We start from the raw sequence: 19,122 nt of genomic DNA, 5'->3' as shown, positions 1-19,122 counted from the left end.
TTTTTTTTTGAGGAAGATTAGCCCTGAGCGAACATCCGTGCCCATTTTCCTCTACCCCATACATGGGATGCTTGCCACTGTATGGCTTGATGAGTGGTGCTTAGGTTCACACCCTGGATCTGAACCTGTGAACCCTGGGCTGCCGAAGGAGAACGTGTGAACTTAACTCCTATGCTACCGGGCTGGCCCCTTCCCTATTTTTTTCTAATAGCTTTGTTGAGATGTTCACATACCACACAATTACCTATTTAAAGTGTACAATTTAATGGCTTTTATTAAATTCACAGAGTTGTGCAACCATCACTATAACTTTAGAATGATTTCATCACCCCTAAAAGAAATACCAACCCATTGGCAGTCACTCCCATTTCTTCCCAGTCGTCCCTCCCCCAACCCTAGGCAACTCCTGATTTACTTTCTTTCTCTCTAAGCTTGCCTGAACATTTCATATGAATGGAATCATGCAAAATGTGGTCTTTTGTGACTGTCTTTCACTGAGCATAATGGTTTCAAGGTTCATCCATGTTATAGCATGTGTCAAGCACTTCATTCTTTTTTATTGCTGAATAATATTCCATTTTGTGGATATACTACATTTTACTTATTCATCTTTTGTTGGACATTTGGGTTGTTTCTACTGTTTGGCTATTGTGAATATGCTGCTATGAACATTTAAGTACTGGTTATTGTGTATTTGTATGTTTTCATTTCTTTGGGATATAAACCTGAGAGTGGAATTGCTCGGTCATATGGTAACTCTATGTTTAACTTTTTGAGGAACTGCCAAACTGTTTTCTGAAGTGACTGTACCATTTTACATTCCCACCAGCAATGTATAGTTTCTCTATATCCTCACCAACACTTTTTGATGTTTGTCTTTTGGATTATAGTCATCCTAATGGGTATGAAGTGGTAACTCATTGTGATTTTCTTTTTCTATTTTATTTTTTATTGAGATTATGATAGTTTACAACCTTGTGAAATTTCAGTTGTACGTTGTTTGTCAGTCATGTTGTAGGTGCACCACTTCACCCTTTGTGCCTGCCCCCACCCCCCTTTCTCCTGGTAACCAGTAATCTGTTCTCTTTGTCTACATGTTTAACTTCCACATATGAGTAGAGTCATACAGAGATTGTCTTTCTCTATCTGGCTTATTTCACTTAACATAATACCCTCAAGGTCCATCCATGTTGTTGTGAATAGGACGATTTTATCCTTTTTTGTGGCTGAGTAGTATTCCATTGTGTATATATACCATATTTTCTTTATCCAATCATCAGTTGATGGGCACTTAGGTTTCTTCCATGTCTTGGCTATTGTAAATAATGCTGCAGTGAACACAGGGGTGCATGGGACTTTTGAAATTGCTGATTTCAAGTTCTTTGGATACACACCCAGTAGTGGGATGGCTGGGTCATATGGTATTTCTAATTTTAATTTTTTGAGAAATCTCCATACTGTTTTCCATAGTGACTACACCAGTTTGCATTCCCACCAGCAGTGTATGAGGGTTCCTTTTTCTCCACAACCTCTCCAACATTTGTTACTTTTTGTTTTGGTTATTTTTGCCATTCTAATAGGTGTAAGGTGATGTCTTAGTGTAGTTTTGATTTGCGTTTCCCTGATGATCAGTGATGCTGAACATCTTTTCATGTGCCTATTGGCCATCTGTGTATCTTCTTTGGAGAAATGTCTCTTATGTCCCCTGCCCATTTTTTGATCAGGTTGTTTGATTATTTGTTATTGAGTTGTGTGAGTTCTTTGTATAGTATGGAGATTAACCCTTTGTCGGATATCTGGCTTACAAATTTTTTTTCCCAATTGGTGGGTTGTTTTTTTGTTTCAATCCTGTTTTCCCTTTCCTTGAAGAAGCTCTTTAGTCTGATGAAGTCCCATTTGTTTATTCTTTCTATTGTTTCCCTTGTCTGAGAAGACATGGTGTCCGAAAAGATCCTTTTGATACTGATGTCAAAGAGTGTACTGCCTATATTTTCTTCTAGAAGCCTTATGGTTTCAGGTCTTACCTTTAGGTCTTTGATCCATTTTGAGTTTATTTTTGTGAGTGGTGAAAAAGAATGGTCAATTTTCATTCTTTTACATGTGGCTGTCCAGTTTTCCCAGCACCATTTGTTGAAGAAACTTTCTTTTCTCCATTGTATGCCCTCAGCTCCTTTGTTGAAGATTAGCTGTCCATAGATGTGTGGTTTTATTTCTGGGCTTTCAATTCTGTTCCATTGATCTGTGGACCTGATTTTGTACAGTACCATGCTGTTTTGATTACTGTAGCTTTGTAGTATGTTTTGAAGTCAGGAGTTGTGATGCCTTCAGCTTTGTTCTTTTTTCTCAGGACTGCTTTAGCAATTTGGGGTCTTTTGTTGCCCCATATGAATTTTAGGATTCTTTGTTCTATTTCTGTAAAGAATGTCATTGGGATTCTGGTTGGGATAGCGTTGAATCTGTAGATTGCTTTAGGTAGTATGGACATTTTAACTATGTTTATTCTTCCAATCCATGTGCATGGAATGTCTTTCCATCTCTTTATGTCATCAGTTTCTTTCAGGAAGGTCTTGTAGTTTTTGTTGTATGGGTCTATCACTTCCTTGGTTAAATTTACCCCAAGGTATTGTATTCTTTTTGTTGCGATTGTGAATGGTATTATGTTCTTGAGTTCTTTTTCTGTTAGTTCGTTATTAGAGTATAGAAATGCTACTGATTTATGTAAGTTGATTTTATACCCTGCAACTTTGCTGTAGTTGTTGATTATTTCTAATAGTTTTCCAGTGGATTCTTCAGGGTTTTCTATATATAAGATCATGTCATCTGCAAACAGCAAGAGTTTTGCTTCTTCATTGCCTGTTTGGATTCCTTTTATTTCTTTTTCCTGCCTAATTGCTCTGGCCAAAACCTCCAGTACTATGTTGAATAAGAGTGGTGAGAGTGGACACCCTTGTCGTGTTCCTGTTCTCAGAGGCATGGCTTTCAGTTTATGTTTGTGGGCTTTATTTTATATATCAGTCAACTAGATGGAAAGAATGAACCATAAGAAAAGTTTGGTAGGTTAGCTTGATATCCAAGTTTTAGAAGGCAGATTCTAAGTGAATAATCCTAGAATTCAGCTCTGGTAACATCCATTGTTAATATATGTTTCTTCTTTATGGTCAAATAGCCTCATAGAAGTTTTACAATATTTAAAGCCTAACCAGAGTCATTTTCCTTCCTAACTGTCTCAAAACCTCCCAAGTCTTAACTGCAGTTATTTAAATTAATTCTGACCAAGACCAACAAAATTAAGAATAGTAAGGAGAAGTGTGTATGTTAGTTAGCTTTCAAAGCTCATGACTTACAAATTTTGCTTTTCCTCTTCTCTATAGTGTGCAGAAAGCGAGAGTCATTCTTTCTAAGACATTGTACCCTCTTAATAGGTGGCATTCTATTGTCTTCTGTCACAAAACGTCCTTGTTATTAACCAAGACTTGTCAGAATAATATTTAAATAAACTCATTTAAAAACTTTTGGCTTTGTGCTAGTGATATTTTCCTTTCTCATTTAACTCATTAGAATAAGAAAAGAGAATTGTGTGTGTGATCTGTACACTTAAGGATTAAAATCTGTGTCATTCATCTCCAGATATTAATTTTCTTCATGCCTGAGGAATGGCTGTGTACTAATAACTCAAAATTTTCAGTAATTCATATAATTCACATCAAAATTCCTATATTGAATTAGAATTATTATTTTCAATCTTAATGTCATGAGCTTATTTATCTGATACTTAGTTTAAGATAAGTAAAAACTTATGTAAGTTTTAAAGTGTGTTATTTTATAGATTTTTGGAACAGATGGCAAGTTGTTGAGAATAAAACTTTGGAGAGATTTTTATTTCCCCCCCCGGGGAAGATTCGCCCTAAGCTAACATCTGTTGCCAATCTTTCTCCTTATTTCTTCCTCCCCATGCCCTTCCAAAAGCCCCAGTACATAGTCATGTATAGTTGTAAGGTCTTTTGGTTCTTCCATATGAGCTGCCACCACAGCATGGCTAATGACAGACAGGTGGTGTGGTTCTTCACCTGGGAACTGAAACCCAGGCTGCCAAGGCAGAGCGCACTGAACTTTAACTGCTAGGCCATCAGGGCTGGCTCTGGAAGAGATTTTTTTTTCTTTTTCTTTTTTTTTTTGAGGAAGATTAGCTCTGAGCTAACGTATGCTGCCAGTCTTCCTCTTTTTGCTGAGGAAGACTGGCCCTGAGGTAGCATCTATCCCCATCTTCCTCTACTTTATATGTGGGATGCGTACCACAGCATGGCTTGCCAAGTGGTGCATAGGTCCGCACCCAGCATCCGAATCGGTGAACCCTGGACCGCTGAAGCAGAACTTGCGCACTTAACCGCTGCGCCACCCAGCTGGCCTGGAAAGAGTATTTTTTAAAAAATAAAATAGAGGATGTGCTTCTAGCTTTATGACATAACTTGAATTACAGAGGATTTTCATTTCTTCATATTTAATTATGTAATAGATTTTTTTTAATTGTTAGGCTTTTGCCAAGTTAAAAACAAGGTAAGTGTTCATTTGTAGTTGTGCTAATTCTTAGAAGCTGTACAGATTAGATTCCTTGCTACTATTTTGGCTTCTTTTGATATTGAGAATAATTGGAATTAAACATTGTTTTGTGGGATATACATATATTTGACAGAACTAGAAGAACAGACTCGAAAAGCTCTGGAACTGGACCAGGAACGAAAACGAGCGAAAGAAGAAGCAGAAAGGCTTGAAAAGGAGCGTCGAGCTGCTGAAGAGGCCAAGTCTGCTATAGCAAAACAAGCTGCCGACCAGATGAAAAATCAGGAGCAGCTAGTAAGGCGCCTGTCTTAGTTCTGCCTTAGAGAAAAAGAATAATTTAGACAAAAGCATGGAGTGAACCTTGCAAGACTGAGTATATTATACCTTCTGGAAAGCAAACCAAAGATACAAGTAACTTAATAATAAAGGGTGGAAATAAACCTAGAAATTCTATTTCTGCCTTTTAAAAAAAAAACTAAAAGCAAAACAGAATAAAAGATAAGTGGAATCTGTTGCTGACAAAAGATTCTGATTCACTTAAACTTTGCATAAGCCACTGGCATGTTTTGCTTTAGATAAATTGACAATATGTTCTAACTCCTGTAAGATAACTGTAGGCCATAATTGATTGGGTTTTTTGTTTGTTTGGTGGACTTGCAAATAATGAGTATTATGACACTTAGAAGATCCTGGATTTAAATATTGGTTCAAGCATTTACTTGATGTGTGCCTCAGATCCCCCCTTTTGAAAAAGGAATAATACCACCTAATAGGATTGTTGGGGAATCAAATGAGATTATTTGACAAAATGCTCTTTATAAAGCATTATATAAATACAATTTTTTCTTTTGTAGGCTTTAGCAAATATATTATTGATAAAAGTTAAAAAGTAGCTCCTTAGTTGCACATTTTAAGTTCCCCCTACTGAAACAGAAATAACTAGTCTGTAGATTAATAATTTTCTTTTACTTTGCCTCCTTATTAGCTCCTTAGACCTATTGTAAATATTTATGATTTTAAAGAAATATTACCATTTTTTAAAATGGAAGTCTGTCTAAGAAAAACATGTAAAACAGCCCAAGATTGTACATTAAACCTTTGACGACTTAATATAAATTATTGGAAATATATTAAGCTTTTTAGTGTTGGTAATTATCTTGTTCATTTTAGGCAGCAGAACTTGCTGAATTCACTGCCAAGATTGCACTTCTAGAGGAAGCCAAGAAGAAAAAGGAAGAGGAAGCTACTGAGTGGCAGCACAAAGTAATGATTTGTTTGTTCATTCACTGTCATTTATTGAATACCCATTTTGTACCCAGCAGTATGCTGAATTTATAGAGTTGAGTATAAGATACTGTCACAGTTTGGAGGGGAAGAGATATCTGTGTGTATTGTAGTAAATATTAATCTATTGATTTAAGCTGAGTACTTTGGGAATACAAAAGAGGTGATTAATTTCTGTGGGAATGAGGCAGGTGTTGGGGAAGCCCTTATAAGTTAAAGGCTGGTCTTGAATAAAATAAATTCAATTTTGAGGTAGGAAAGATTGGGAGTGGTTAGAGACTGAAAAGACAGTCATTCCAGACAGGGGAACTGAATGAGTATAGGAAGTATGACAGATGTGAGGACAACCAGTAAGTGAGCAAAGCTTAGACTATAGGTTCAGAAATTTTGGGAGATGTGGCTGGAAAGTTAGAGAGGAAATTAGGTTGTGAAAGGCTTTAAATAAATGCCCTGCTAAGCAAGATTATGGGGAGTATTTGTAGACATTGGGCTCTGAAGGTTTCAAAACAGGATTGTAGTGTGATCAGGTATGATTTTATAAAAATAACTTAGCAATCAGTTTGAAGGATGGATTGGGATGATGGGTAGGATTACTTACAAGCTAAAGACCCAAAGCTAGGATGTAACAGAGTAAAGACGAACAGGAGTTGTTGAGAGACATTTTGTGGTAAACTCAAAAGGGTGTGGCAACCAAGTGATCGGATATAAAGTTGAATTAGAGGGATGCAGTGAAGATGATACTGAGATTTCTAATATGAGTTTCCAAGTAGATGAAACCACTGTTGTCTGAAATAGCACACAAGTGAAAAATCAGGCTTTAGTTGGAGGCCTGGGGGATTTTAAAATCATAAGAGTTTAATTCAAACTTTAAATAACATTAACTCTTAAATGGAACTATGATAATAGGAACTATAATAATAATTTTGTACACCTGAAGGTATATGACTTTTCTAAAATAAAATGTGAATATGGTTTCTTTCACTCTTAGCTTAAATTTTCTTTGTAGCAGTTTAAACTTTATAAGTTTTTGATATATTGAGAATTATGTATTCATGTGTATATAACTCCACAAAAGGAATAAAACTCTGTTAACCTACTGTTACACTACTTTCTTTATTAGAATTTTATAGAAACAAATAAACTTTTTTCTTTTTAAAGATTGGCCCTCAGCTAGCATCTGTTGCCAATCTTCGTTCTTTTCCTCCTTCTTCTCTCCAAAGCCCCCCAGTACATAGTTGTGTATCCTAGTTGTAGGGTCTTGTGTTTCTTTCTGCCATGTGGAACGCCGTCTCAGCATGGCTTGATGAGCAGTGCTGGGTCTGTGCCCAGCATCTGAACTGGTGAAACCCTGGGCCACCGATGTGAAGCACGTGAACTTAACCACTCGGCCACGGAACCAGCCCCTGAAACACATAAACTTTTAAAAATAACATATCATAGAGGCAAATCTTGTGAACTGTAGAAATTAGAAAATGCACACAAAAGAAAAATCACATTTCTACAAACTAGGATCACTATTTTAACACCTTAGTGCATATCCCTCCATGATCTTTTCCTGTTTGCGTATGTGTATGCATACACATTTATATGTTCAGAGTGAGGTCATATTGTGCATACTATTCCATTTTAGTCAGTTTTCATCTTATCTAATTTTAGACTATATTCAGTTTTTTATTTAGATATAATTGACATATAACATTTTGTTAGCTTCAGATATACAACATAATGATTCAATATTTATATATATTGCAAAATGATCACCACAATAAGTTGTTAGCATCTATCACTGTACATAGTTGTAAAATTTTTTTCTCTTGAAATGAAAACTTTTAAGATTTATTCTCTTAAGAATTTTCAAATATGCAATACAATATTATTAACTCTAGTCCCCATGCTGTACATTACATTTCCAGAACGTGTTTATTTTATAGCTGGGAGTTTATATACTTTTTAATCTCCTTCACCCATTTCACCCATACCCACCTCTTGTAACCACCAATCTGTTCTCTGTGTTCATGAGCTCAGTTTTGTTTTGTTTTATGATTCCATGTATAGAGGCCAGCCCTGTGGCTGTGGTTAAGTTTTTGTGCTCTGCTTTGGTGACTTGGAGTTTGCTGGTTCAGATCCTGGGTGTGGACCTACACACCGCTCATTAAGCCATGCTGTGGTGGCATCTCCCCTAGAAGAACTGGAATGACTTACAACTAGGATATCCAACTATGTACTGTGGCTTCGGGGAGGAAAAAAAGAGGAAGATTGGCAACAGATGTTAGCTCAGCGCCAGTCTTCCTCAACAGAAAGCATACCTTAAAAAAAAAAAAGATTCCACATATAAGTGAGATCATATGGTATTTATCTTTCTCTCCCTCACTTATTTCACTTAATGTAACGTCCTCAAGGTCCATCCATGTTGTTGCAAATAGCAAGATTTCCTTCTTTTTTATGGCTAAATAATATTCCATTGTGTATGTATACACCACATTTTCTTTATTAATTCATCCACTGTGACACTTAGAGGTTTCTTCCATATCTTGGCTATTGTAAATAATGCTGCAGTGAACATGGGAGTGCATATATTTTTTTGAGTTAGTGATTTCCTTTTCTTTGGTTAAATACCCAGAAGTGGAGTTGCTGGATCATATGGTAGTTCTATTTTTTAATTTTTTGAGGTACCTCCATACTGTTTTCCATAATGGCCTCACCAATTTATATTCCCACCAATTATGCACAAGAAAAAGGGTTCCCTTTTCTCCACATCCTCGCCAATGCTTGTTATCTTTTTGAGAATAACCATTCTAACAGGAATGAGGTTGATATCTCATTGTGGTTTTGATTTGCATTCCCCTGATTAGTGATTTTGAGTACCTTTTCATGTATCTGTTGGCCATCTGTATGTCTTCTTTGGAAAAATGTCTATTTAGATCCTCTGCCCATTTTTTAATAGAATTATTTGTTTTTTTTGCTTTTGAGTTGTATGAGTTCTTTGTATATTTTGGATATTAACCCCTTATCAGATATATGATTTGCAAATATTTTGTCCCATTTGGTAGGTTGCCTTTTCATTTTATTGATGGTTTTCTTTGCTGTACAGAAACTTTTTGGTTTGCTGTAGTCCCACATGTTTACTTTTTGCTTTTGTGGCCTTTGCTTTTGGTGTCAAATCCAAAAAATGATTGCCAAGACCAACGTCAAGGAGCAACTAAGTTTTCTTCCAGGAGTTTTGTGGTTTCAGGTCTTAGGTTCACATCTTTCATCCATTTTGAGTTGATTTTTGTGTATGGTGTAAGATAGTGGTCCAGTTTCAGTCTTTTGCGTGTGGCTGTCCAGTTTTCCCGACACCGTTTATGGAAGGGACTGTCTTTTCCCACTGTATATTCTTGGCTACTTTGTCGTAAATTAGTTGTCCATATATATATTTCTGGGCAGACTATATTCAAAACTGACCCAAGAAGTCCTTTATAGATAATTTGCCAGGCCAGTGTCCAAAGTAGGACTTTGCACTGCGTCTGTTTGCTCTAAATCTCTTTTAAAGTAGGCCAGTTCTTTTTAGGATACTAAGTAATTGAAAGGACCTTCAGATTGTCCCTCCTCTTATATTTGTCTACTTTCTGCCTCATGATGTCATTCAGCTTGTCCTTTTATTGTTAATATTTCCTGTAAATTGGAAGATAGACCTAAAACCTTGAATGATTCAAGTTAAGTTTTTGGCTACAATGCCTTATAGGTAAGACTTCCGTATAGTTTATCATCCAAATTAGAACATTTTTGAGAGTGAAAGGGAGTTTTATTAATCATAACATCATGACAACAGTGTAATGCAAGATTTTCCAGGCAAACCAGCATGATATGGTCACTCAAATAATGAATGATGCTGGATTCTTCTGTTGTATCATATCAGAAGACAGTATCTAGTTAACCCACCATTAGTGATTTTAATTGATCATTGGAATAGAATAATGACAGTCTGATTCCTCCACTGTCTGGTTACATTTTCCTCTTTGTGGCTAAAATGTAATCTATTAGGTGTAGCATTCTTTGGCATTGTACTAATATCCATTTCTCATCGACTATTTGCAGAACAATTTTAGCAACAATTGATAATCCTTGCCAGAATTAATAATTCTATTAGGGTGTGCAAAGTGATGTTTTTAAATTCTATCACTCCTACCTGTTGTCATTCTTCTATAAAAATAGAGCTTTCATCAATAGGGTCTATTTTCATTACTCTGCAATATAGTTTCTGTTAGAAAGGACGGATAGCATGATTGTTTTAATTATAAGTTTTCAAAGTAAGTTGCTGATAAACTTATTTTATAATATTCAGGCTTTTGCAGCCCAGGAAGACTTGGAAAAGACCAAAGAAGAGTTAAAAACTGTGATGTCTGCCCCCCCTCCACCTCCGCCACCACCGGTCATTCCTCCGACAGAAAATGAACATGATGAACATGATGAGAATAATGCTGAGGCTAGCGCTGAATTATCAAATGATGGGGTAATGAACCATAGAAGTGAGGAGGAACGTGTAACAGAAACACAGAAAAATGAGCGTGTTAAGAAGCAACTCCAGGTATTTAAAATTTGCAGTTGTATGCACGTTTAAAATATAGTTTACATTTTCTTTTTTTATTAAGTTAAACTTATTAAAAATGATCATTAGATTTTGTGGAAGCCTTGAACACTAGCTGGTCTTGTGATTGCTTTGTGGGTGCTTGGCCTACAGTTGCATTATTTCATTTCATCTATTGTATGATCCTGTTAGCACACCCTTGTTTGTTAGTCTTGTGTAATCAGGCCTTAACCAGTAAGTTATTCTTTAACTATAGCTTGACTCTTGTTAAAAGATAATATTTTAATGCTGTGTTTAAAAAGCAAATGAATTTAATTTTTAAATGGTAAAGTATATATTAAAGGCAATGAAAATTTAATACACTAGTTGTATGACATTATATCATCTGAATTATTTGTTCAGATTTTATAATGGTGAAAGGTCAGTTTATTAAATTTGCATAATTAGAATAAAATAGGAAATTTTAATATTAAACTTTCCAGGTAAGTTCTATAATTTTTAATTGGTGAAATCTTTAAATATTAATAAAGAAAGTGAGGTGATAGTTGAATAAAATATTAAGACTGTTGGAGAAAGCGTTTCTAGTGGTGTAGATTTTTATCTATACATTATTCTATAATGGCTACATTGCACGTTTTGTAAGTCATTTCAAGTATTGTTGGAGAAACTTAAGGAAATTTAGAATAATACAAAAAATTGTCATGGTTGATGAGTGTAGAAATGAAAGGCCATGAGTATTCCTTCCTAACCACTACCCCTATTATTACTAAAAGTAAAACAAACTTACACACTTTAAAGAAAAAGATTTTACAATGGAAATTTCAATGTACTAAAAAAGTCAGATTTGTTATATGTATGTTTTTGTCTTTAAACTTTTTCATGTTTTTAAAATCTAATGAAAAAAATCATAGTCATAATTTTTATTTTTTAAACATAGGCATTAAGTTCAGAATTAGCCCAAGCCAGAGATGAAACAAAGAAAACACAAAATGATGTTCTTCATGCTGAGAATGTTAAAGCAGGCCGTGATAAGTACAAGACTCTGCGACAGATTCGACAAGGCAATACAAAGCAGCGTATTGATGAGTTTGAAGCAATGTGAGAGCTGTTATTTTGCATACGTGTTCTTCATAAGCTGAACCACCAACAGAGAAAAGCAGGCCTTTGCAGATGTGATGGAGTGCATCCCACCTTGCCAAAGCACTTATACCAGTTTGACTGTGGTGACTAAAAGACATATCTAAGGGGAACTCTTCCACATTAAGGCAGTGTGATATCATGTTTGGTTTTCCTTTTTTTTTGGGCCAGGGAATGGAGAACAGTGTTCCATCACCTTTCACGATTTTCATTTTCCATTTTTTTTCTGTTGAAGATTAACACTAATTATCACGTCTGACCAATGTGTATGTGTGATTTAAGCACTTTGTATGTTTCAAAGGATGATGGTTACTTAATGAGTGTTTAGGTAGAGCACTCTGGTTTTCCTCGCCCCTCCCATGTTTTATCTGCACATATTTTCACATTCTTTCTCATTCATATTTTCTCAATGTCTCCTTGTATCTTGCCATACCACCATACAGATCATTGGTAGTGTTTAAAATGAGGGTAGGTGACAGGGTGGACAGTGTTTGATCATTGTGAGAAAACAGATATCAATCATGAAGAGGATTAGAATGTTGAATGGTGTAGTGTGCAGCTGGTGGCTAAGTTTTTAAATCCCAATTTAATTACATTATTGGATATTTGATGTTTGCTTACTTAATTACAGTCATCTTTGACAGCTGAATTGATTGGTGTTTCATCTCCTGTCACCCTTTGGCTTTCTTTACTTACCAATTCACAAAGGTGTAGACAGCAGGTAGTAGGTCCCTAGGAAAATTTATTGATGAAACGTTATCTGCAAATAACAGTCATCTTTGAAAGATTTAAAAGTTTTGTTCTTTCATAGATTGATTTAGACAAAGAGATATTTAATAAAAGAAAATATCATTTGTTGGTAATTGATTATAATCATTAAAAAGAACTTGGACCTTTCTGGAAGGGCAGCCTATGAAAACATTAGTCCCAGAGAAGGGACAATAAATACTACCTCACTACTACACCTGTGATGACTGGTTGTTCAAACACAACAGAGAGTGTCAGCTGTATGTTTTATAATACATAGTGATGCTTTCAATCATGAAGGAATATTTTTGAGATTTCCTTTTATCTTCAGAATATCTTAGAGTGCTAAATTTTTAACTGCCTTTTTGTTGAGCTGAATTGTGGGACTTTGTACTAAAATTGTAAGCTCTTGCTGGTATACTATCTTCCTGGAGGGGTGTTGTATGCCTGAGGAAGTAAGAGTGTGTGTGTGTGTGTGTGTGTGTGTGTGTGTGAGAGTGTGTGAGAGAGGGAGAGAGGTTTCCCTTGTAGCATGTGAAGAATGTCTGTACCTTCATTTCCTGATGTAATTGTTACATAATCATTTTAGCATATTTGATTTCTAAATCATTGTGCTTATTTTTTTCAATCTCTAACTAAGAATACTTAAATTTGTTTTTTCAAACCTATTTTAGAAATTATAATGTTAGGTTATATTAAGCTCAATTATGTCTTACAAGGAAATCTTTCCTGTTTGAAAGATGTTCTAATACTCACGTGTTCTAACATTTTCTTTATTGTAAAATATCTAGATTTGGAGATAAGGAAAGCCTTGTTTTCTCTGGGTGGTTCAGCTACTTTCCATTTGGTATTATGCACTCAAATTTACATTTATCTATTAAAATTGCCATTTTGTTAAACATTTTTCATGCACAGTAGATCCAACTTGTGTCTGAAAATATCTCTTGTGCTTTTTTGATTTTGCTGACTTTAAAAGGATTAATCTGGGCAGACATAATGAAAAGGAAAGGTTGCATTTAATATATTTTTTGGACTTTGTAGGACAAAAGATAACTGGTTACCCTTGAAGTGACTGTTGTACGGTGGTTGTGCACATGCTTCAAAATACTGTGGAAGAGAATGTTTCTGCTTGCAGCATGCTAGAGGACTAGAGGGTGAACGCTGCTGTTGATGCTTTCAAGCCTGTGTTCACTTTTCCAGAGCGTTAAAACAATTGCCATAAAGGGGAAAACTTGGACTTCCGTTGGATTTTTATTAATTTTCTTCATTTTGAATTGTGTGCACTACCATTGTCACATCAGTGTGATATCAGTGTTGAAAAATTACCAGTTATATTTGCTGTTTATAATCTATTTGTAGATTAGGATTAAAATGGATTTAATCCATTTTTAAAGCTGTGTGAATTTTTCTAAACAGGAACAACTATTTGCAATATAGGTTTTCATAGTGATTAAACCAATTATAACTTTTATTATTAGCAATTGAGAGCACATGTTCATATAGCAATGTAAAAATATATTAATGAGTATTTGGTAAATTCCAACAGGCTTTTACCATTAGCATAATTTTGTGTTGTACAATTAAGTTACAATTACATCTATAATTTTGGATAACATTCATTGGTTAACAATAAAGTGACAAAAGCTCATGCCTTCGAGGTCCACTGTTGTTATTTAACATGGATTTCTTGTATATTTCCTGAAAGTTATAATCTCTGTTAGACTTATGAATCATCACATCTTAAAAATGAGAAGTGGATAGGGAAAATGTCAAAATCTTCATAGATTTACTCTTTTCCCCCAGATTATATCTCTTTTGGTATGGAAGTAATACCGATTGTTAGTTCTGCGGAAAAATTAATTAAATTAAATTGACTCTCTTGATAACATAAAATCAGTTAAGATTTCCAATTATTGCTTTTATTTTATAGTGTTTAGTTTCTTTTTCCTAAGGAAAATAGTTTCATTGTTCTTGATTAATCTTGCTATTAAAATGCTAATGTTCTTTAACGAACTGTATACTAAGTGCATTTACTTAAATACGTATTCTTACTTCAAAGCTACGTTACAGAGCAGTTAGCATAATTTTAGAAGTTAATTCTCTTTGTAAAAGCTTTTTACTAATTTTTAACATAAAGATCATTCTTAAACAAAGTGATAAATCTATTCTGATAGTAAAAGCCAGGTATCTTCTCAGTTTATAGTAATATTTACGTATCACTTTATTATTTCTATTCCCAAAGGCAAGTAGTGTTTTCTTTACTCTGATCCTATCAAAAAAGTAAAGGGAATTTTATGTAAGATTTTGCCTTATATGTCTTTTATATCTCAGTTTTTCCTTAACTAGAATTACCACTTACAAAGTTATCTTAGACTGTATTGGAACTCACTCCTGATCGTCATTAGAAAAGAGTTTCAATATTAATATTGTGATTAAAAATAAAAAATGCCCACCACTTTCTGTCTCAGTTTTGATTACCTTGTTGATGGGTGATGTTTTCAGAAATGAAGATAATATAAAAAAACTTTTTAGGTCCAAAAGCATCTCATTCTGTCTATACATGATGAAAACAATCTTTAAAATCTAAAGCTTAAGTATACAGAATTTCTGCCTTTAGCATTGATTTACTGAACTGATTAGTAAACCAAAGTTTAGATATCTTTATTAAGAACAAGGGAGGGGCTGGCCTGGTGGCATGGTGGTTAAGTTCACACTCTGCTTTCGTGGCCTGGGGTTCGTGGATCTGGATCCTGAGTGCTGACCTACACACTGCTCATCAAGCTATGCTGTAGTGGCATCCCACATACAAAATAGAGGAAGACTGGCACAGATGTTAGCTCAGGGCTAATCTTCCTCAAGCAAAAAAACAGGAAGATTAGCAACAGATGTTAGCTCAGGGCCAATCTTCCACAGTGGGGGAAAAAAAGAATAAAGGAAAACATTTAACTATGGAACTACACTGGTAGACAGGTTCCCTTCGTCTTTAACTATGTTCTAAATGAACAGAACTTTAGCATTTTCTTATTTCTTCATTCTTTTTTTAGCCAGAAGGTTATCAAATATTCTTATGTAGTTTACCATGTAGAATGATGGTATTCTAGTACGTTTCAAAAGCGCAGTGGATTCTGCAGATGTTTTGTTAACTTCATAAAATGTCAAGGCAAACTGACTCCTCACATTCTACACTGGTAGCAAGGAAAAATTCTCTCATAGTAGTGTGTCCTATGTCAAAGCTTGTCACATTCCCATCCTTGGCTTTTCCAATTAAATAATCTTAATTCCCGTTTTTTTCCTAGTTGACCTGCTTCTTAGTGTGTCCATCTTTCAAGATTTTAAAAACTGCCATTTTCCCTCTAGAAAGATCATGACTCCTTGCTTTGTCACCTCAATGTTTTAACCTCCCTTAAACTTGGTGATTAAGAGTTTCCTGATTTGAGGTTACGTATATACTACTTTAGGAGTTGAAGTATCCATCATTATTTCCCATAAAATTTTAAGGTTAAAGATCATTACTGAGATAATTACCCTATGGCATATCTTGTAAATTCAGGTTTATGTTTGCCTCCGGAGTTCAATAGCCACTAAATGGTTCCAGGTTCTTAGTTAATGACCTTATTTAGCCAATACGTTTTTATCAAGCACCTGCTATGTTCTAGGATATAGAAGCAAAATTAGAATGGCTGTGACCTCTTTGTTTTGGCTTATCTTAAAATGTGGAACTTCAAATATTAATTTATCTTAGCTCTGAGATCATTTGCATTAATCCGTTACAATACTAGATTTCTTTATGATGGCAACACCATTTGGTTGATTCATGTTATTTGTATGCCCAGATTCTTCCGTGCTTTTATCTAGTCAGTTGCTTCCATCCATGTAATTTATTATTTTTATTACTCTGTTCTAATTGTTCACTTTTATTTAATGATTATTTTAAAAATTTAGATTCACTTTGTTATTTATGCATGTCATCTAGTTTGCTCCTAAAAATAGTGATACTGGTTTTCGTTTACTAAGTCTGTATAGCCAAAATCCATCTTCCTAGTGGTAATATGGGATCACAATTTCTGAGATTTATGTGATGATCCTTGAGAAAGTTCCTTTTGATAACACATGGATTTATTATATGAAATGCTGCTTGCACTGTGTTATAATGTATACCACGATATCTTTCAACTTTTTTGCAACTTAAGATGTTTTATCTTTTGTTTTAGATCTAGCAGTGCGTGTGTGCCTTAGACTCTTAAGGCAATACCTCCTCCCTCCCTTTCCTTTTGTTTATACTGAAAAGTCTCTGTAATTCAAGTCTAACATTGGAAACCTGTATGCCGTCATTCCGTTTATATAATTATTTACTTTTAAATTTTAGCTCATTTGGATAAAAGCTACAATTGTATGATGACAGAAAATACTACAATGTAAGATCGATAGAGGAAAATTAGTGACTGATAGAGAAGAAGAGTATACAGGATAGTTTCTCAAGTATGCTTGTTCTTTGATAAATTAATTTTTATTTTATAGGTCAAATTTTAAATACTGGTCAATATTTAAAGATATCCTAAAAAATAAAGTGCCTAATTTTAAAAGTTTTTCTAACTTTCTAGGAAGACTCATTTATTTTACACAACTGACAAACCAGTTAAGTATAGTAATTAGTTATAACTATATTAAATATTGAGGAGTTTAATGGAGTTACTTTTCATTTGAATCTTCATTTTTTGTGTTAAAATATACATAACCTAAGATTTACCATTTTAACCATTTTCAACTGTACAGTTTAGTGACATTAAGTACGTTCACCTTGTTGTGCAACCGTCACCACTGTCCATCTCCAGAACTTTTTCATCATCCCAGATAGAATCTCTGTACGCATTAAACACTAGCTCCACATTCCTCCCTCTTCCCAGTCCCTGGTAATCTACTTTCTGTCTCTGAATTGACTACTTTAGGTACCTCATATAGGTGGACTCCTATAATATTTGCCCTTTTGTGTCTGACTTATTGCACTATGTTTTCAAGGTTCATCCATGTTACAGCATGTATCAGAATTTTATTATTTTTTCAGGCTCAGTAATATTCCGTTGGATGTATATACCACATTTTGTTTATTCATTCATTGGTCAGTGGACGTTTGGATTCTTTCCACATTTTGACTGTTATGAACAATGCTGCTTTGTACATTGGTGTACAAATATCTGTTCAAGTCTCTTCTTTCAGTTCTTTTGGGTACATACCCAGAAATGGAATTACTGAATCATGTGGTAATTCTATGCTTAATTTTTTGAGGAACTGCCAATACTATTGTTCTTAGCCGCTGCACCATTTTACATTTTCATCAATAATGAATAATTTCTCTACATCCTGACCAACACTTGTTATTTTTTGTTTGTTTTTGATAATAGCCACCTGGTAGATGAAGTGGTATCTCGTTCTAGTTTTGATTTGCATTTTCCAATGATGTATTTTTCTCTCTGACGTTGAACATATTTTCATGTGCTTGCTGACCACTTGTATATCTTCTTTGCCAAAGTGTTTGTTTATTCACATTCTGTCTGCTTTTTAATTGAGTTGTTTGTTTTTTATTATTGAGTTGTGGGAGTTCTTTATATATTCTGTTATTAATCTCTTATCAGATATATGAGCTGCAAATTTTCTCCTGTGGGTTGTCTTTTCACTCTGTTGATAGTGTCCTTTGATGCAGAAAAGTTTTTAATTTTGATGAAGCCCAATTTATCTATTTTTCCCTTTTGTTGCCTGTGCTTTTAGTCTTCATGTTTGTCAAAGAGAAAAAATTATTTTGATGAGGATGGTATTACTGAAAAGCAGAGCAGAACATATGTTATGTACAGTGGTTAGAGTCTAGAGAGATGGAAAGTAGGCTGTCTTGACTGGAATAGAAAATGTGGTTCGCTGTGCACTGACTGTGGGATGGGAGAGCTGGAGTGAGCCGGGCCAGGGATTTCTGGAGACTTGAATCTTCTGGTTTAATTTGATTTGAAGACATGTGGTGCCTTTGGGAACGCAGTCACGGAAAGGAATAATAACTAAACTTTGCTCCGAAGGAAAATTCGTGCTGCTATGTATAGTATACTAGCAAGTGCAGAGGATACAGAAAGCTTCATAGAGGAACTATATGTGCTGTAATTAGCCTGAAGAAAGGCTGTGGGCATGGGAATGAATTACAGCCCTACCTTCTGAGCATTTCAAGGAAATAGCTAGATGTAATTTGCTCTCATGTTTGCTGTATGTAGTAATGTTTTTTTCTTCTGCCTATTTTCCAAGTGACCTCTTTTGGGACAGTTTCAACCTTTGTTTTTATTCTTTTATTCATGATGTTTTGGGACTGTGTTCTTTAGTGGTACAAAAACGAGAACTAGAAATTAAAGACACCCAAGCACAAATGGCTTCGATTCTGAGTTCTAATTTCAGGTCTTATACTTGTGCTTTGTTTTTTATAAGCAGTTTCATACTTCTGAATCAGATTGTCTATTTCAGAGTATTTCTGTGGAATCAGATCTAGAAACTGAGATACCAATGCATTGTCTTCCCAAAAAGTGTGTAATGCCTGACCAAGGGTTAATATCCATGTACTTTGAATTATTAATACTTGTTTCTAGTTGAAGAACCATTACAGAGTGTGTTTACGACAGTTCCATCAATATCCTTTCTGCTCCAAGATGATCCTAATAGTGTAGTTTCTGAAAGAAACTTGAAGTGTTTTTTTAAAACAGGTTTTAATGGTTTAGAAAAATAGTTCTTTCAGATCATTATGAAGGGTTTATATTCACCAAAACACAACTCAGTGAAGATTATCTCAGTATACACACACAATT

At 34.7% G+C, this 19,122-nt stretch overlaps 1 protein-coding gene across 1 annotated transcript in view; it reads left to right on the top strand.

Annotated features, from left to right (window-relative positions):
* The window catches only part of RDX (radixin), a 65,214-nt gene extending 50,170 nt beyond the window's left edge, over positions 1-15,044 (top strand). Inside the window, exons 11-14 of the mRNA XM_046684954.1 lie at positions 4,691-4,851; positions 5,728-5,820; positions 10,166-10,408; positions 11,346-15,044. Of these exons, the coding sequence (XP_046540910.1) occupies positions 4,691-4,851; positions 5,728-5,820; positions 10,166-10,408; positions 11,346-11,510 (662 nt within the window). The 3' untranslated portion in view covers positions 11,511-15,044. The remainder of the gene's footprint in view (positions 1-4,690; positions 4,852-5,727; positions 5,821-10,165; positions 10,409-11,345) is intronic.
* The last annotated feature ends 4,078 nt before the right edge of the window (positions 15,045-19,122 follow it).

The sequence above is a fragment of the Equus quagga genome, chromosome 14 (assembly GCF_021613505.1).
Source record: "Equus quagga isolate Etosha38 chromosome 14, UCLA_HA_Equagga_1.0, whole genome shotgun sequence".
NCBI lineage: Eukaryota > Metazoa > Chordata > Mammalia > Perissodactyla > Equidae > Equus > Equus quagga.
Note: the sequence above shows the minus strand (reverse complement) of the source record. Positions and strands in the feature narration are given on the sequence as shown.